Source organism: Callorhinchus milii, unplaced genomic scaffold (genome assembly GCF_018977255.1).
Source record: "Callorhinchus milii isolate IMCB2004 unplaced genomic scaffold, IMCB_Cmil_1.0 Scaffold1, whole genome shotgun sequence".
NCBI classification, from domain to species: Eukaryota; Metazoa; Chordata; class Chondrichthyes; order Chimaeriformes; family Callorhinchidae; genus Callorhinchus; species Callorhinchus milii.
The window spans coordinates 26459709-26480476 of record NW_024704742.1 but is presented as its reverse complement, the minus strand read 5'-3'; the positions used below and the strand labels follow the sequence as shown (position 1 = coordinate 26480476).

Below are 20768 nucleotides of genomic sequence, written 5' to 3'. Positions count from 1 at the left end.
AAATCTCTATAATTAAAGATGCATTCGTCTCAATGGCTCCAACTATTTTGAAATAGGTGGAGCCCTGTAGCTCAGTGGTTAGAGCACTTGCCTCACAAGCGAGAGACCCTGGTTCGATTCCTGGCAGGGCAAAACCTTGTGCAAGTTTCCTCACTCCACATGCCTGATAATAATCCCTTAAGAAAAAAAATAAATACAATTGGTCACTTCAATCCATGACTGTTTGTGGGAGTCTGTTGTGCGCAATTGGCTGCCGTGCTTTGCCCACAAATGTAGTCAATTCACTTTACAGTATAATCTGTGAAGCACTTTGAAGACGTGAAAAGCACTATGTCAAAATGTAAGGACTATTATTATAGTGTAAGTGATTAGGGCCACACCTCTCCCATTCTTTACAGAATCCCTAGACTAAAGGTTGCAGGCTGATTGCAAATTGGCACCAAATTGTTCAATCTAGATACAGCCTTTCTGTGAAGCATTTTGAGACATTTCAAAAATGTGATAAGGCACTATATCAAATGCAAGGATTATTATTATATTATTATTAGTGTAGCCAATGATTGCCAGAAATGCCTAGATAAAATTTGCCCATTAAATCAAATGCACTGTTCTTTGTAGTCTAGCTTCCCGACATACAGTAGTTGCACAATAGAATCAGGGAGATATACATAATAGTTTTATATCAATGATAAAATCACTGGCATGACAAACTCTGATATTTTATTGTTCCTCACCACATCCCAGAAAAGGCATCACTGTTCTCTCACTCAGCCTCAGCGTCCATTGTTTAATTGTGTGTTAACTGACGACAAACACAAGTCTTACAAACAGTTTTCGAACCATGAGAAATCTGAAGCTAATGAGCCGAGTTGAATCCAACACAAACCAACATCATTTTTGCTAATGGGAGAATAATCTACACTGAAAATTACTGGCCACAAATTCCACGTCATTCTCCTGTTTTGACACTGTTTTGGTAAAAGCTGAAGTAAAGTTTTGCAAGGAGATGACCGTACAATGCTCACTGGAGTGAGATACCAACTTAGAGAAGTGAAGAGAGTGTTTTTCACATTTCCTATGGACACACAACACAACCTTTTAAGACACAAAACAAAAATATTAAATTTGAACCCAATTCTCATCTTCCTACTACTTGATACCAAAGGGTTGACAGAGCAAAACAGATCCCACAAGAGATCTTAAATACTACACTGAAACCATCCATGTATGAGCTTTATTAAGACAATCCAGTAATAAATAATTCAACCATGTATGACACCTTTACATTTTAGTATTCTAAAAACAGAATCTATAAGGTTAGACAGTCTCATAAACATAATCTTAAAACAACCGGTACCTCAACTAACAGGTAAAATTCAGCTGCAGGTCTCCACAAGTTGTCTTTCAATTACACCTTATTGCAACCACATAGCTAGATACAAAAGATAACTAAAAAATAGTGGTGATTAATTCTCATCTCTGTTCATGACCTGCCTTATTCCCACAGTATTTTTCAGGAACAAGAGTTGAACTTGGAACTAGCCTGACATATCCTGGGAAACCATGTATTGGAGATGGAATACACTGGTTTTACACAACATGTTTTGATAAAATGTATGGTGATTTTATTTCTCATATATATATATAGAATATATATATATAAATGTTTTTTTAAAAAAACTGGAGTTTTGAAATCCTGCCCAAAAGGCTGATACTATTTAGCAATAATGTGGTAATCAGCAAGGAAGGTCCCAAGTTAAATCTGTGGCCAAACCCGAATCAGCTAATCTCAACTGGCGACAGTGGTATACAATTCCCAACCTTGTGTAAGAAAAATAACGCATCAGTCGAGGTTCCAACTTGTGAAGCAATCCTACCTTGGAAGCGAGGACAGGGTTAGGCTCAAGCAGTTCTGTGAACAGTCCAACTATACTGCCCAACTACATGAAACGTAATGATCCTTTTCCCCTTTTACCTCTCGGAACTGACCTGACAGAAAGCCAAAGTTGATTTTTTCAAAAATCTTTTTTTTAAAAAATAACTGATGCACGAGTACAATAAATACAATACATACACTGTACTGAAAAATTCCTCAAGAATTGCTCATTCATTACTGCAGATCCTTTGGAGAAAAAAAACCCACGAGTTCAACCCATGGGGGGGTGGTGAGGAGGGGGCGGGGAAAGAAATTTAAAAAAAATAAGTCTCTTGAAAGCGACAACATTGCTGGAATCTTGTTGTCCTCTATGCATTCCCATTGCTTTCAATGACAAGAGAATTCCCAAACTGTTAAGCTGGGCTTTCTGTATGTCACACCTACACACAGAGACCTCTGCTCACAGGCAATAGCAGGTAAGAGCAGTTAGTGTGGCATACATGGATTCTCTGTAGATTAAGCAATAAATTGTCTTTTCCAATTGGGGAAATGCCAGTCTAGTTTCCATTTTGAAAAGAAGTGATTTATTTCAACTCTATTTGTATTTGGACAACCACATCCTCACTGTTGTCACCTGCCCAAACTCAAGTTACCCTTTTTATCCGTAATGACTGTGCAATTCATTGTGCAGGACAAGTCTGAATTCTGCTAGTGAAAAACTGGCCATCAATAGAAACTCCTCTTATTGCTCAGTAACTAATACCTTCAAACCTCCAAACGGTAAAATGCCCAGCACTCAGCTCAACAACTGTATTCCTACCTGGAACTGAAGCCACTTTGTTTAAACAAATTCCAAAAGCACAACAATGCAATTTAAGCAGATTAATCCATGGTACCATATCCTATTGGATGTCTCGATGATGTGAATAAACTGCTATATCAAGTACAAGGATTATTTTCATTGTTAATATTTTATTATATCATGTCAAAAACATGCAAGGCTGCTCATTATTCCACGGTTACTGCCCATTTAATGCATATTTAGATAGGCTAATATCACTGTTCATTAAACAGTCATGTAAGTCCTACGTAAATTATAAATGCCATATTTATGCTATCCATCTTCAGCTCCCAATTATTAAGCGAGGTAAAGCTATTGGACAAAAAAACATAGATAGTTTCTGTACCAAAACAATTTGAATGCGGTACCTTAAACTACAATGTACACCAAATACATTAGGAATACTTCTGCCTATTGGAAGTTTAGCAAATTGGGGAACGCATACTTTTGTTGTCCTCTATGCATTCCCATTGCTTTCAATGACACAGAATTCCCAAACTGTTAAACACTGAGGTTGAGATATTGCACTCGTTGGTAAGTGAAGTGGCTTTGTTGATATGTACTTATAACAGGGAAACTCCAGTAACATTCATCAAAGTCATTGCACTTTGTAGAAAGAGGAATATCACCACCCAGACATCCCACAATATGCATTATCTCTGGAGTTTGTAGTACTTGCAAACAAAAAGTAAATGTTTCGCACTTTAGGTAGTAAGGAGTGAAACTACCTCAACTAAACGAAAGGCTTTGGATTATACAGTGTGTAAGAACGGAGCAAATAAGAAATTGAATGCAAATTTGAAGGCCTGCACCACGGTGCCTCTCCAGTCTTGTTCAATCTTGACGTGCCTTGATCCCGCCGGTGTTTGCTTCGACATGCAGTTGAGGCATCCGATTGCTTTCAGTTCAAAGACTGGCCATTTGCTGCCTAACCTGCCCTCCAGGATTGTGCTGAATTCCACCAGACTTCCTTGCCTCAGGTTGAGCAGAACGTTCTTGAACTCACTGCTGGCCTTCAGTACAATGTCTTTGGTGGCATCGTCCTCCTCCAAGACCTTGCTTATGTTTTTACTGTAAGGCATGCCCACCGTTATTTCAAATTTATATCTTGCAAACATTTTAAGGTGGCACTGATATTTGGTGAGAAACTTAAGGCGACAAAGTTCCTCCTCCTCCAAGGTGACAGATATGGGATCACACTGAGGATAAGGCTCCCCGTACAAACACCTCATCCAGTCACCTAAGAACATCGGAAGCATGTTTATGGCAGACTCGGCGCTGTTGTCGATATCAGTGACGCGAACGTATTTGAATCTCCCCGTCCAGGTAACTCTATGCCCCTCCAAGTGGCCGCAAACCATCTGAACCCGAGCCATGTTAGTCTCCTTCCAGGCACGTGGTCCACACGTGAAGCTGTACTGTTGCCACGTCAGGGTGGAATTATACACATTCATGCCCTCTGACCTATACACATACACCCAGCAGAAAACCACAATGGCGGTCAGCCAGACCAAGATCAGTTTGACTATTGAACTACTCGTCAAGGACTTGAGGAACCCTACCACAGTGAAGGGCGATTTTGACCACATGCGAAGAACGATGGGGATACTGCACAAAATGAGGGTTACAGATATCTTTAACACGTCCATGGAAATGAACCACTTGATGAACTGTATCACAAACATTACTGCAAGCGCAATGGAGAGAATTGGTAGGGCAAAGAGGAACAAGAAATAGCCAATGGATGCCCGAGTCAGACCGATTCCTGTGGATTGCTTCAGGAGTACTAACGCCAATTCGCACCACATAAAGCACACCAGATAAGGAATCAGATAGCAGTAAGTGCCTTTGAATTGCCTCAGTTGTGCCATTCGAAAGAACAAGTAGAACAAGAAAAAATACAACAGACAGGGGATGCCTAGATTCAAAACCAGGACATTGCCTAGAGGGATAGACATAAAGGATTTACTGAGGAGTCTCAGGTAGTACCAGGAATCAGGAAGGGACTCGAGCAAACCCAAAGCCGAGCAGGTTACCTCTGTAATAAGAGCGAATCGTGTGTATGGTTCTGCAGACGTACTCAAGCTCATGTAAGAGGTAATTGTGAAGAAAACTGCAATGACTGCAAGCTCTGAACAGCAAATCCAAGCTCTGTCAGATAAAGGGAAGGAAAGGATCACAAAAAACACAGACAGCATGAAGTGGACGTACGGTTCCAAATGACTCCAACTGAAGTTTACCTCCGCTTGCTCTACATCGAGATTGGGCTCAAAGCGGAGCAGTAAGTCAGTCAATGCCCTGAAATTGTCCCAAGCTTTGCTGTCCTGAAAGACTTTCAGAGTACAGATCACCATGGAGATGAAGGAAAGGTAGAAGACAATCAGAGGGATGACAAAGGCAAAAAAGTTGATTGTCAAGTTGCTAATGATGAAAAAAAAGATTAAGGCATTTATGTGTTGGATTGGCATAATTGTCTGCAACCAGTGGATTCCAGCCTTTGAGGCCATATCAATAAGGTGCTCTTTCACATCCATTAAGGCATAAAGTGGGTATTTCAGGATCTGCAGAGAGTGACAGATAAAATGCATTTGTTTACTATAATAATACAATTAAACGCAACTGTACCTTAAAAAAAATTGTCAGTCATCATAATTGTCTCATCGTGATCATGACTTAGTCCTGAGATGTTGTTAGCGTTCAGCAGCATATGAGCTTTCAAATGGATTCCCACTGTTGTCACCACTGCTCGCCAAAAAGATAGTAACAGGTTGTGCATGTACTACAACCAGGCAGGAATGCAAGGATTTGTCCTTGTAAATCTTGAATTGGGAATCTACTAGTAAGAGAATGAAGTAATACTCAGGAAGAAATCAATAGAACCCAAGACCAGCTAGACAACAATTAACCTTCAGGGGAATCAGCAGAGTGTGATAGTGGATTTAGTTGCAACCCCTTCCCGTCTCCACTCGCTCTATACTGAACAGTTTAACATCCACCGAATAAATTTACGTTGCTACACACCAGTTCAGTGCTTGGATTCAACATCTTGTCAGAGGGAAAATCTCTTAGAAAAAATTGCAATTATGGTTGCTGTAAAATTGCCTCAAAAGCAAAGCACTGGGGTTTACACTTGTAATGGGATCAACAATCTACCACCATTATTGAGATAAATATATGAAGAGTCTCATTTCTGGAACCCATGAGCTAGATTCCCCCTCTCCCCACCCCGCTCCCAGGTTACAGTACTGTACCTTCTGCCTCAGAGGCAGGTCTTCGGGCCCTTTGCCTTGCAGGTCATCATCCTCTCCCTGTAAGAACACGTTAGCTGGAATGATGCCCTTGGCGTATTTCTTTGTGATGTCAACAAAGTCATCCAACATCATGCTCTTGTTACCTGAAACAGTAGCGCAGATATATTTCAGTTGACAGGAACAAAGCTGGATCGTGGAGTCCTGTAGCTCAGTGGTTAGAGCACTCGCTTTGCAAGCGAGACCTGAGTTCAATTCCAGGCAGGGCAAAACCTTGGGCAAGTTTCCTTACTCCTAATAATAATCCCTCCAAAACCAAAAACAATAATAAAATTGGTCATTTTCAATCTACGACTGTTTGTGGGACATTGCTGTGCGCAATTGGCTGCCGCGTTCGCCCACAAATATACAGTCAATTCACTTTACAGTGTGTTCTGTGAAGTGCTTTGGGACGTCCTCCCGACGTAAAAAGCGCTATATCAAATGCAAGGATTATTATTATTATAAGACAACCCCAAATCCAATGCTCACTTGTAACCAATGTGGCTCCAGGCATCTCCCATTCCCCATAAAAAGCAATTATCCTTAAGACAATTCTAAGACATATCTACAGCAGGCTTCAGAAGCTGGGCAAGTGTGACCCTGATCCAAGCCACCTGACCTCCAACTCTCTGTATTCTGGCTTCACTACTGAGTGCCTCCCTGCTACGTATAGGGGAACCTCATTATAAAGCGGCTGTTAAATCCTAACATGCCTGTCTGATAACGAAGTTTCAATAGTCGATTTGACTACTAGCGTCTCGCTTCCTGCTGTCAACCACCTTCCACTCCAAAGGCCAACTTCCGTGTCATCACTTTGCCACCAACAATGCAGGAAGTGACACCGTCTGTGACCTGATGACCCAGACGAAGGCTGTTTTTAATGCACAAAATGGCCGACATCCAGTTATTCACTTCATGGCTGTTTGTGGGACATTTCTGCTAGGTTTGCCTACAAAATACTTCACAAAGCACTTAACACTCACCGTACAGTTAAATCCTGTAAAGCTCTTTGAGATGTTTCGACAATGTGTCACTTCAAAACCAAGGATTAATAAAATAGTCATAAGTAGATCAAATAGGGAAGTTGGAAAAATTTCTTCATACAGAGAGTAGTGGGGATGTGGAACAAGGAGTTGTTGAGGCAAATAGCATAGATGTATTTAAGGGAAGCTGGATAGGTACATGAGGGAGACAGGAATAGAAGGTTACGCTTGAAGGCTTAGTTGAGGAAAGGCAGGAAGAGGCTCATGTGGAGCATAAACACCGGCATAGACCAGTTGGGCCGAATGGCCTATTTCTGTGCTGTATATTCTAATGTCTTCTAATGCAAGGATTATTATATATTTATATTGTTACACTCTATATAAATAAAAAAAGCTCGGAGACAGAACAGGAGGAGTGTTAAACAAACGGGTTTCATTCCTTACTTTGATTGCTGACAAGCCGTTCAAGGACACGCCTCTGTTTTTGTAGTGTTTCTGGAACAGGTCCTGATTGTACCCCACTTTCTGCAGAATACAAGCGACGCAAGTTAACTTACTGATGTGAATTTAAACACTATAAATGTGAGACATGTTCTGGGGTGGTGTACACACTGTCGCAGTCCTTAAAACCGTATCTAATGTGATTCCCGCAGATGCCTTTCTCTTGGAGGCTCGATTATCATACCTTCGGCATTGACATGGCTGACATTCTCCAGGAGTTCGGACACTGCCACCTCTTTCTTTCTCTTTGGATTGAGTTTCCAGTACATGACTAAGGTCGCCTTCCTCACGACTCTCTCAAATTCAGTCTCACTCGTGAGCTGTTTCACATCCTGTTCGTTTTCAGATGTGATGCCTGCAAGTAAAAGTAACATACATTCTGATTTTTACAGGATGGTCACTGTGTGATGTATGTGATGCATGTGTGTGGGGAGAGGGTGGGAAAAGATGGGGAAAGAACACCTATACGGCTACAGCTGCATATTCTCTAATCCAAGCATTTTCTTTACATGTTGAAACAAGTTCTCTTTTCTCTGCAGTCTCCTTGTGTCCTATCCAACAATCTCCCTTACAAAATTGGTGATTAATTTCACGGTTGAATGAGGAAATTGTAAGTATAAATTAGCTGCTGCATTCGCCTACAAACACGATCATTGCATTTTGCAGGAATTGCTGTGAAGTGCTTTGAGACGGTCTCCAACGTGAAAGGAGATAGTTCAAATGCAAAGATTATGATTATTATTAATAATCAGTTTTAGGATTGAATTAGGATGTTACAAAGTGCGAAATAATTTACTTAAATGACAGAGCAAGACGTCATATTTGCTATTTAGTCCCCACTCTTCTTTTGTAGGGAAAGAAAGTGCTTTGTGAGTGCAACAAGCATAGAACATCAAATCACAGAACTAAACTATTATAAAATAGTTCCTAGCAGAATATTGAAGTATCAGACTACTTTCACAGCTGTATAACCTATATACCCTGCTAGTCATATTGGTTGGGTGGGGTGAAGTGTTGATTCATTCTGGAGGTAAGTGAATTCCAGCAATCAACATTCCCTTGGGATTAGAAGATGAAAAGGAGTCTTTTAATACTTCCCAACTTCATGAGTAAACTAAATTGAGCACGACATATTCTAGAATGGTGCAGCTCATTAGATTATTTAGATACACATGCTCATTTCCAGGCTAGCTGCTCACACTAATAATAATATATTAATCTGTGCATTCGATATAGCGCCTTTTTACGTTGTTGAGATGTCTCAAAGCACTTCACTGGATATACTGTAAAGTGCAGTGACTGTATTTTGTGGGCAAAGTGCAGCAGCCAGTTGTGCATAGCCATGTCCCACAAACAGCCATGGAGTGAGTGACCAATTTTATTTGGGGTATTGCTGGCCAGGACACCATGAGAAACTCCCTTCACTTTTTGATTAGTGCCATGGGATCTTTAACATCCACTTGAACAAGCAGACGGGACCACAGTTTAATGTCCCAGCCGAAGGATGTATTTCTATATATAACTGTACTAATGCACATTACTGAATATCATCTTCCTGCTCCTAGGTTGTTGTCAGACACAGACATCTAGTCAAGGACAAGATCTCACATTGTGCAGTTGGGGGTTAGAGGAAGAAGAGGGAATATACTGATATTTGTTTCAACTGAGGAATGGGCAGCAAGTCCGTGCAGGTATATGGGGTGGGTGTTCCGGAGAAGAAACACCACAACAGGAAAATTTAAAAAGAAAACCTACCTTTCCTTTCCATAAGGCATTTCTTTAGCAGCTTCACTGCTTCCCTCTTGCCCTGTTTGGCTGAGTGAATCAACCAATTTACAGCCATACAGTTGTTCAGCTCCTCATCAGTTTCCTCAGCCAGCTTTAGGTAATATTTACCAACCTAACATCAAAGCAAAACAAAAAGAACAGACCAGCTGTTACCATCTGTACGTCACAGCCAATCCGCGATAACGAAGAGGTTTGCCTACTGTTCACAATTTCAAACATTAACACTAACATGCTGTGGACACGGTTCTGATCTGAAAGTTACCCAGATAACTACAGTAAGAAACTAATTTGAAGAGTAAAGCATCGTGGGCAGGAAGAAGTTTCCAGCACATGCATTTTATTTTTTGAGTAAGTGAATTGAGATACACATTTATAATTTACCTCTTGGGATTTTGAAAACTAAAATTGTCTAATAGGCTAGGACTGCTTAGAAGTTCAAGCCAACTGTCTAATCATACACTGCAGTAGCACTGTACCTCTCAGATGTGCCTGAGAGCTCAGTGGTTAGAACACTCGCCTCGCAAGCGAGAGACCTGGGTTAGATACTCAGCAGGGTGAAATGTTGGGCAAGTTTCCTTACTCCACACGCCACTGTTTACCTAGCAGTAAGTGGAAACCTGGTTGTTAGTCGATTGGCGGATCGCTTTCCGGGGGTAATAATCCCTTCAAAAAAACATAATAACTTGATCACTCAATCCACGACTGTTTGTGGGACACTGCTGTGCGCAATGGCTGCCACTCTTCACCCACAAAATACACAGTCAATTCACTTTACAGTATATTCTGTGAAGCGCTTTGAAACATCTCAATGACATAAGGTGCTATATCAAATGCAAGGATTATTATTATTAACAGAGAGATCCTGTCTGTTCATTCAGGTGGATGTTAAAGATACCATAAAAGTGTTCAAAATGGGGAGATTCTTCCAATGTTCTGATCGACAATCCTTCAGATACATTTGCTATTCCCTTCCTGCCTTTGTAGGACCTTACGGTGCAAAAAAAATGATTGAGTGTTTACTTACAAATATAGTCACCACATTTAACAGCAATTGACTGTGAATTAACTATGAGAAATTTTGACTTTATGGGTGCTATGTCAAATGCAATGATTATTATAAATAACTATAGAAAAAAATGTGGTAGCTGTATTGTACCATTATAATAATCCTTGCATTTCATGAAAGCGCCTTATCACGTCTTTTAGACATCTTAAAGAGCTTCACAGAATATACTATAAAGTGAAGTGACTGTGTATTTTGTGGGTAAAACACAGCAGGAATTGCACACAGCAGTGTCCCACAAACAGTTGTGGATTGAATGATCACATTTTTTTGAGGAATTATTAACCCCAGAAAGCGATCCACCAATCAACTAACAACTGGGTTCCAACTTACTGCGAGGTAGACAGGCATGTGTGTGGAGTTGGGAAACTTAGATTTTGCACCGCCCGGGAATCAAATCGAACCCGGGTCTTCTCGCTTATATCAGCTTGTTATGAAAAATAATACAAGGAATTACTTTCTAGGCCTGTACAAACTATTAGGGCATGGCTATAGATACAGCAAGAACTCACTGAACCTTACGTGAAGAGTTTTTTTTTACAAAACACTTAAATATTTTACCTTTCATGCCTTAAGCCATTACTGACGAACAGATATTTAATGGACACACCTTAATTTCTGAACTAAGAACAAGCAGGAGGGGATGTGGGAAGACCATTTAATGCAAGAATATCCGCCAGAACACTTTTAAAAGGGAAATGTCCTTATGTTATTCTCCCCCTCCCTCCCGGACACATACACTCTTTAACCCCACTTCTGCCCATTCGATAAAGCATTAATGAGCAGTAAAGGGCACGATCCACCTCAGTCTGTGACTTTGCGTCACCATATCTGGCTTTTTCTTCTTCTTCCTCAATTGACACTTCGGGTTCTTCATTGAACTCTTCTGCCACAATGCCTGAGAACAGAATTAAATAGTGGATGAAACAGTTAGCACTGAAATAATGGTGGTGCAACCAAAACATAAATCACAAGCGTGCAGTAGAAATCATTGACCAGATTCACTTTATGTGCAGTAGCAGCAAATGCAGATTTGTTTCAAAAGAAAACCGGAAAACTTGCGAAATACGACTTCAATGAACAGTACATTTCAGCTTTGTGTGTCATTTCACCACTAATGTTTTAAAAACCCAGAATAGACCCCTTCATTTCCTTTCCACATATCTTACTTCCTTCCCTTTTTGCTCCTTTTCTGAAGCAGCTACTATGCAGTGGGACTACAATAACAACATGCACTTATATAGCGCCCTCCATGCAGGGCAGCGTCTCAGAGCGCTTAACAGTGGCGGAGCCTGACTCCAAGCCGGGGGGAGTTGTCTGTAAACATGGTCGAAGAATGTTTTCAGGCGGGACTTGAAAAAAGGGAGAGAGGGGGCAACGTGGAAGGATTGAGGGAGAGTGTTCCAGAGTTTCGGGGTGTAGTGGTTGAAAGCACGACCTCCGATGGTGGGGTGGAGGGTGCGAGGCACGAGCAGGAGGCCAGTGCCAGTCGAGCGGAGGCGCCGGGTGGTGGATTGGGGAGTGAGGAGGTCGAATGGATTTGAACATGATTGTGAGCATCTTGAAGTCGATCCGTTCAGTGATGAGGAACCAGTGAAGCCTGGCCAGAACCTGTGAGATGGGGGTACGGAGTTTGGTCCGGTTCAAGTATGCGGGCGACAGAGTTCTGAATGAGCTGGATTTTTTTTTGAATGGTGGAGCTGGGGAAGCCAGTGAGGAGTGCGTTGGAGTAATCCAAGCGGGAGGTGACAAACACATGCACAAGGGTTTCTGCTGCATTTGGGGTAAGGTATGGTCGGAGGCAGGTAATAATAATAATAATAATCCTTGCATTTGATATAGCGCTCTTCACGTCGGGAGGACGTCCCAAAGCGCTTCACAGAACACACTGTAAAGTGAATTGACTGTATATTTGTGGGCGAACGCGGCAGCCAATTGCGCACAGCAATGTCCCACAAACAGTTGTAGATTGAAAATGACCAATTTATTATTGTTTGGGGTTTTTGGAGGGATTATTATTAGGCGTGTGGAGTAAGGAAACTTGCCCAAGGTTTCGCCCTCTGCCTGGAATTGAACTCAGGTCTCTCACTTGCAAAGCGAGTACTCTAACCACTGAGCTACAGGACTCCACAATGTGGCGGAGGTGGAGGAAGGCGGTCCTGGTCAGGGAACAGATGTGGGGGAGGAAGGACAGCTGGGGGTTGAAGCGGACGGCTAGATTGCACACTGGTTCAGTGAGTCTGAGGGAGAGGCCAGGGAGGTTGAGGAGTTTAGATCCGCAGGAGTGAAGACGTTGATGGGAGCCAAAGAGTATAACCAAAGAGTATACCGCAGAAAGGTATTTGGAAAGAGATTAAAGGAGAAAATACAATTTCAGAGCAAGCGCCATTCAATTGCTGTTCCTAGTTTGTGTCAGCAAATGTCCACATTCAGCTGCAGGAAGTTTACACTCATCCAGGCACTAATGTCTGCCAGACAAGCTGATAGAACATTGGTGGACCTGGAGTTGATGCTGGAGGAGGCAAAGTAGATTTGTGTGTCATTCACATACATGTAGAAGTTTATCCCGTGTCTGCAGATGACATCACCAAGAGGGAGCATATAGATGAGGAAAAGAAGAGGGCCAAGAATGGAGCCCTGGGGCGGGGCCGGGAAGGGACATAATTTGCCAAGATGAATGGAAGCGGTTGGTTAAGTAGTACCCGACAGAGAGATCCAGGAGGATGAGGAGGCAGAGGGAGCCCTGGTCACAGATAGAGAGGACGTTGTTTGTGACTTTGACAAGCGCTGTCTCTGTGCTGTGGGCAGGGCGAAAACCAGACTGCAGGGGCTCGAGGAGGGAGTGGAGGGAGAGCTGGGACCGAAGTTGACCTGTCACAATGTGTTCCAGGACTTTAGCAAGGAAGGGTAGATTGGAATGGGACGGTAGTGTGAGAGATTAGAGGGATCGAGTGTGGTTTTTTTGAGGAGGGGTGTGATAGCAACAGTTTTCAGGGGGTGCAGAACAGAGCCTGCGGAGACAGACTGGTTGACCGTGTTCGGCCAGCAGGAGGGAGAGGAGGGAGAGTTGAGTGGCCAGCAGCTGGGTGGGGCGGTGGTCGAGGTAGCAGGTGGTGAACTTCATGCAGGTGATTGTGACTGTGGATGGAGAAATGGGGGAAAGGAGCGTAAGGAGCGGGGAGGGACAGGATCTGTGGCAGAGGGAAAAGGCGGTGTGGATGGTCTGGGTGGAGTGGAAGGCGACATGGGAGGGGGAAGGATGATGCAGCTAAGGCGATGGTTTCAATCGATGATTAGAACATTCATCTCGCAGCCACCAAACAAAACTATCCCACCCCACCCACACACTCTTAACAACTAAAGTTCCTGATCTCCGTTTTGGCTCTTGGCCGCAGAAAGGTATCTGGAAAGAGATTAAAGAAAAAGTACAATTTCAGAGCAAGCACCAATCAATTACTGTTCCTAGTTTGTGCCAGCAAAATGAAAACTTTCTTTTGCAGGAATCCACCTAAACCCAACTTGGTAACTAGAAAACTGCAGTTAATTATAACGTCCAGTGGAAATTTGGCATTTTCTGTTAATGTCAAAGATAGTAATGCTACAAAAATAGAGTCAAAGTGAATGATAAAGGATGCCCACAAAATATTTCCTGTGACTATCATAAAGTTTTAAAATGCCCAAATGTTCTACTGCCTTAAGTCAAACAGCATGAATGGGAAAATCTGAAAACAGAATAGCATTTTTTTGCTGTTTCGAAGGAGAAGTGAACAGGGAGGGTGTCAGTCGACATCTCTTTGATGTCAACCTGCCTCTCCTGCCTCTGGGTCAGAAAGTTGAGGTTTAAACCCCATGTCAGGACTTGGACTAACGTGGTCTCAGCTGACACTCCTCTGCAGTCCTGGGGAAGCACTGCATTGGCTGTTCAGGTGGATATTAAAAATCCCATGGCACTATTCGAAAAGAGACGTTTCTCCCAGTATCCTGCCAACAACCCTCCAGAAAGAGAAACAGATCAAGTACAGAGAAAGAGGGCAGATTAACAAAAAGAGAAACAGAAAAAGACTAATACAGCAAGAGATAAAGAGCTTATTGTATTTTTATTAGGAAAGGAACAACTACTGACCTTTAACCACCATGAAGATGTAAGGGATAATTTGGGTAATGATAAGCTGAAGCAAAAGGCTCAACGCCCTTTACTTATAAATATTGCAGCTCCTCCAATAGCTGTTAGTTTTGCAATGCTAAACGCTGATTCTGATCCATTTCACAATCGTCAAAAGATTCCTTGCCACGTACAGCAACTCGGTACGAGCCCTACTGAGCAGCATTTGATGAGCAGATCAGTAGAAATTGCAACTCGTGAAATCACAGAAGAGTTGAAGTTCAACACTTAGCAAGTATAATTCTTGGGATATACAACGTTACATATCGAGTACTTTTCAGCACTCTGAGATGCTATGAAGGGCGCTATATAATTGCAAATTATTGTCATGCAGTCTTAAGCTGGAGTAAAAATCATAATAACCTCAAAAACTCTTGAAAGCAAAGAGTTAACAATAATCTGTGAAGGAGACAACAACCAAGAAGTTTCAGAATATTTCACAGAGGGCGCAGTCTATATTTTACAGTACAAACCGGGAATGTCTAATAGCCAGTGAGTCATATGGCTGGAATCTCCACTCAGAATTTAAGCACATTTCAGCAATGACACCATGCACTAATTGTAATGACTTCGAGTTCAGATTGTTCATCAATAGTTATAAGCTAGAATTGTGAAATAAACCATAAACAACAAATGTAGAATCTCCCCACTCTGAAAAAANCACACAAAATGTTCCTGGGAATTATTCAGTGAGATGCATCCAAATACGGTAACGTTGAAAAGCAGATACATACAGACAGGTCACTGTAAACTGAGCTGTGAGCAGGTAGAGGATTGTTGAAGAAAAGGGATGACACGTGAAGAGATGTGGAGGGAAGCGGAAACAGCTGGTCAAACACTTTTTAATTTTGCACAAAAAGTTGACTTGGTCGGTTAAATGTTGAATGAGCCTCAAAGCACTTTGCGACAATTACCGTCAAGCGCGGTGACTATTCTGGCAAGGAAAACGATCACTACACTTAAAAGAAACTGAACAAAATAAAGAGACTGGACAAAGGACGTCACGTCTCATGCGAGGAAAGAGATTCAGCAGAGACCTTTATCTCCTCCCTTCAGATAGCAGTGGTTCTGTGGGAAGGAGGGCAGTGTAGGTCACTGGTTCATGAGTGCAGATGTGGAACAGATGAACATTCTGAAGGTTTTGCTCCACAATCTTTGGCACTCAATTAACTTGGTGATGATTTACTACTTTTATCATGTGCTTTCTGGGATCTATCTGGCTGCAGCGAGGCTGATTCCAGACACAGGGAAATGTCCACATGTAGGCGGCATGTATGAGGAGCTGTCAGTCTGGTTTGGATAATCTTAAACAGAATGATGGGCTGCGGAAGGCTGCCCAGAAGTTGTCCATATCGCTCTCTGTGCAAAGCAGCCTGCGAAGAGTGGGGGCTATCTCTGTGACCAGGGGAAGTGGAGTTAGAAACACACAAAAGAAAGATGTAACTTTGAAATAGCTGGAGTTGTCGTAGAGGGTCAGAGCACTTTCCAGTGGAATCGATATCGATACACAAATACATACAGGGGTGAGGGAATTTACCTCCAGTAAGAAAATGACCATTAAAAGTGAAAGAGGAGTAGTGGGTAATATGATTTGGATTCTGTCTGTTGCCTAGTATATCTGTATAAGGTATACACTGTAGCTGATTTATCTGTTCAAACCTTAATAAAACCCACATTTGAAAATAATGTGGGTGTCAAGTAAATTTGTCAACCTCCTGGCTGGCTCGCCAATTTGTTGTAATGCATGTTGAGGCTCTGCAATATGCTGCCAATAGACCACACTCACTGCAGTTGGATCTCAAGAGGGTTAATAAAATTGCAGATCAACACAAACAACAAGAAGATTACATTTGTATAGCGCCTTGGGAGGACGTCCCAAGGCGCTGGTCAGTGTAAAGCATTTCAGACCCGAGCTGGGGTCAGGGGGTGAGAAGGGAGGGGAGGGGAAGGGGGGTGGCCGATGGCATGGTCGAAGGGGAGGGTTTTGAGGCGGGAAATGAAGGAGGCTAAGGAGGGGGCGAGGTAGTGACTGGGGGAAGGAATTCCAGAGGTTGGGGACAGAGTGGCTGAAGGCTCTCCCGCCAATGGTGGTTCGGGGGACATGGAGCAGGCCGGAGTAGGCTGAGCGGAGGGAACGGGCGGGTTGGTAGGGGGTTAGGAGGTCGCAAAGGTAGAGTGGGGCGAGGCCATGGAGATACAAAGATCTCCATGATACAAAGATACTGCTCCTCGAGTTAAACGGTTTGCTAAATGGCATTACCCGGCGAGGACACTCGGATTGCTGCTCACCGGCGAGCGATTTAGGATAGGCTGACCCTACGTCCCCGATTTCCGGGGACAGTCCCCAGATGAGGCATTGCGTTCCTAGGGCTGTATTTGCACTGTCTTCAATTCAACCACAATCTGAGCAAGAAAAATAACATTCTAAAACAGATCCACTCGCCAGAGAAATATAAGCCATTAATCTGACAAGCTTCTCCAGCGCTGCCAGCATCAGGAAGTGTGTCAAATTAGATTTTTTTTCACATACACGTATATGCCTCTGGAGTTTGTTATCAAAATATGGTCACCTTAATGATAATAATCCTTGCATTTGATATAGCGCTTTTCACGGCTTCTAGACGTCCCAAAGCGCTTCACAGAATATACTGTAAAGTGAATTGACTGTATATTTGTGGGCGAACGCGGCAGCCAATTGCGCACAGCAGTGTCCCGCAAACAGTCGTGGATTGAAAATGACCAATTTATTATTGTTTTGTTTTCGAGGGATTATTATTAGGCTCTGTGTGGAGTAAGGAAACTTGCCCAAGGTTTCGCCCTGTCTGGAATTTAACGCAGGTCTCTCACTTGCAACGCGAGTGCTCTAACCACCGAGCTACAGGACTCCACCTTACTTTTAGGAGATGACCACAGTTTGCCGCAAGCATTAACTGCAGTATTCCCACCCCAGTCCTGGCCAAAGAGGCGCAAGTGCGTTAAAAGAGGTAGGGGGAGGAATGATAACACCAACAACACATGACATTTCTAATAGCACCTTCCACATCGGGAGGACGTCCCAAGGTGCTGGACAGTCAGGGATTTGCACCCGAACAGGGGGAAACGGGATCAACAGGGGTGGAGGGCGGGGAGGGTGACCAAAGGCTCCGACACACAAATAAACAACTTGCATTTCTATAGCACCTTTCACACAACCTTAAGCGCACGCGTTGGTGGCTACGGGAAGCAAGCGCTGGGGCGTTGGGGGTACCTTGCAGCCTCGCTCAACAAGGGGAGATGGGTGGGGGGGGGGGGAGAGAGGGGCAGGGGAGTGAGGGGGGGAGGGGAGTAAGGGGAGGGGGAAAGGGAGAGAGGGAGGAGAGAAGGGAGGGGGAAGGGGAGAGAGAGGAGGGGTGGGGGAGAGAGAGGGGAAAGGGAGAGGGGGGAGGGGAGTAAGGGGGGGGGAAAGGGAGAGAGGGAGGTAGAGAAGGGAGGGGGAAGGGGAGAGAGGGGAGGGGGGGGGAGAGGAGGGGAAAGGGAGAGGGGGGTAGGGGAGTAAGGGGAGGGGGAAGGGAGAGAGGGAGGTAGAGAAGGGAGGGGGAAGGGGAGAGAGAGGATGGGGGGGAGAGAGGGGGGGGGAGGGGAGAGGGGGAGAGAGGGGTTGGGGGTGAAGGGGAGAGAGGGGGGGGAGAGGAGGAGGGGAGAGGGGGGGTGAGGGGAGAGGGGGAGACCGGTGGTGGGGGGGAGAGGGAGAGGGGAGGGGAGAGAGGTGGTGGGGGGAGAGAGGGAGAGGTGGGGGAGGAGAGGGAGGGAGAGGTGGGGGAGAGGAGGGAGAGGGGGGGTGAGGGGAGAGGGGGAGACAGTTGGTGGGGGGAGAGAGAGAGGTGGTGGGGGGAGAGGGGGAGAGAGGTGGTGGGGGGGAGAGAGAGAGAGAGAGGGGGTGAGGGAGAGGGGGAGACAGGTGGTGGGGGGGAGAGGGGAGAGGTGGAGGGGGAGGGGAGAGGGGAGAGGAGAGGAGAGAGGGGAGAGGAGAGGAGAGGAGAGGGGAGAGGAGGAGGGGAGAGAGGGAGAGGAGGAGGGGAGAGGGGAGAGAGGGAGAGGAGGGGAGAGGTGGGGGAGAGGAGAGGGAGGGAGAGGAGAGGGGAGAGGGGGAGACAGGGGGGGGGGAGAGGGGGAGACAGGGGGGGGAGAGGGGAGGGGAGAGGGGGAGGGGGAGGGGAGAGGGGGAGAGGGGGAGACAGGTGGGGGGAGGGAGAGGGGAGAGGGGGGGAGAGGAGGAGGGAGGGGAGAGGGGAGAGGGGGAGAGGAGAGAGGAGGGGGGGAGAGAGAGAGGAGAGAGGAGGTGACCGTCAACACGACTGTGTATAAAACCGGGGATTTGCAGAAGACGGGCGAGAGAGCGGTCGACCCCCACAGTCACTGACCGTGCGGTGCGGGTGCGGGGCTCCCGGGGGGCGGTGCGGGTGCGGGGCTCCCGGGGGGCGGTGCGGGTGCGGGGCTCTGTGCGGGCGGTGCGGAGCTCTGTGCGGGCGGCGCCCCCCCGGCATTCAGCTGTGACTTGCCCGGCACTGGCACTGGCACTGGCCTGGGGCTGGTGCTGGTCCTGGTGTTGGGGCTCCATCTCCAGCCCTCGGGTCCCGGTTTCCCGGAAAAAAAGTCTCTCCTTTTTTTTTCGGCGAAAGTTATATATGTGTTTTTTTTTAAAAAAACAAAAAAAACAACAACGACAACAACGCGCAGGTCCTCCCCCTCCTCTCCGCACTGCCGCTCCACTGCCACTCACAGCCCCACTGCCACTCACAGCCCCACCCCCTCCACTGCCACTCACAGCCCCACCACCTCCACTGCCACTCACAGCCCCCTCCTCCACTGCCACTCACAGCTCACCCCTCCACTGCCACTCACAGCTCAGCTCCACCCCCCCCACTGCCACTCACAGCTCAGCCCACCCCTCCACTGCCACTCACAGCTCAGCTCCACCCCCTCCACTGCCACTCACAGCTCAGCTCCACCCCCTCCACTGCCACTCACAGCTCAGCTCCACCCCCTCCACTGCCACTCACAGCTCAGCTCCACCCCCTCCACTGCCACTCACAGCTCAGCTCCACCCCCTCCACTGCCACTCACAGCTCAGCCCCACCCCCTCCACTGCCACTCACAGCTCAGCTCCACCCCCTCCACTGCCACTCACAGCTCAGCTCCACCCCCTCCACTGCCACTCACAGCTCAGCTCCACCCCCTCCACTGCCACTCACAGCTCCACCTCCTCCACTGCCACTCACAGCTCAGCTCCACCCCCTCCACTGCCACTCACAGCTCCACCTCCTCCACTGCCACTCACAGCTCAGCTCCACCCCCTCCACTGCCACTCACAGCTCAGCTCCACCCCCTCCACTGCCACTCACAGCTCAGCTCCACCCCCTCCACTGCCACTCACAGCTCAGCTCCACCCCCTCCACTGCCACTCACAGCTCAGCTCCACCCCCTCCACTGCCACTCACGCCCCCACCCCCCTCACTGCCACTCACAGCTCAGCCCCACCCCCTCCACTGCCACTCACAGCTCAGCTCCACCCCCTCCACTGCCACTCACAGCTCAGCTCCACCCCCTCCACTGCCACTCACAGCTCAGCTCCACCCCCTCCACTGCCACTCACAGCTCAGCTCCACCCCCTCCACTGCCACTCACAGCTCAGCCCACCCCCTCCACTGCCACTCACCCCCCCCACCCCCTCCACTGCCACTCACAGCTCAGCCCCACCCCCTCCACTGCCACTCACAGCTCAGCTCCACCCCCTCCACTGCCACTCACAGCTCAGCCCACCCCCTCCACTGCCACTCACAGCTCAGTCCCCCCCACTCACAGCTCAGCCCCGCCCCCTCCACTGCCACTCACAGCCCAGCCCCACCCCCTTCACTGCCACTCACAGCTCAGCCCCACCTCCTCCACTGCCACTCACAGCTCAGCCCCACCCCCTCCACTGCCACTCACAGCTCAGCTCCACCCCCTCCACTGCCACTCACAGCTCAGCCCCACCCCTCCACTGCCACTCACAGCTCAGCTCCACCCCTCCACTGCCACTCACAGCTCAGCCCCACCCCCCCACTGCCACTCACAGCCCCACCCCTCCACTGCCACTCACAGCCCCACCCCCTCCACTGCCACTCAGAGCCCCACCCCCTCCACTGCCACTCACAGCCCCACCCCCTCCACTGCCACTCACAGCCCCACCCCCTCCACTGCCACTCACAGCCCAGCTCCATCTCTCCACTCCACTTCAAGGACCAT

General features: G+C 46.4%; 1 protein-coding gene across 1 annotated transcript; it reads right to left on the bottom strand.

Moving 5' to 3' along the window:
• Positions 1-2831: 2831 nt before the first annotated feature.
• Positions 2832-20768, bottom strand: LOC103181324 (wolframin). The gene is made up of 8 exons (XM_042340703.1): positions 20731-20768; positions 18905-19143; positions 11146-11240; positions 9247-9391; positions 7676-7846; positions 7435-7515; positions 5969-6111; positions 2832-5278 (listed from the first exon to the last, which is right to left on the bottom strand). The coding sequence occupies exons 1-8, from the start codon at positions 20766-20768 to the stop codon at positions 3470-3472; spliced, it is 2721 nt and encodes a 906-aa protein (XP_042196637.1). The 3' UTR covers positions 2832-3469.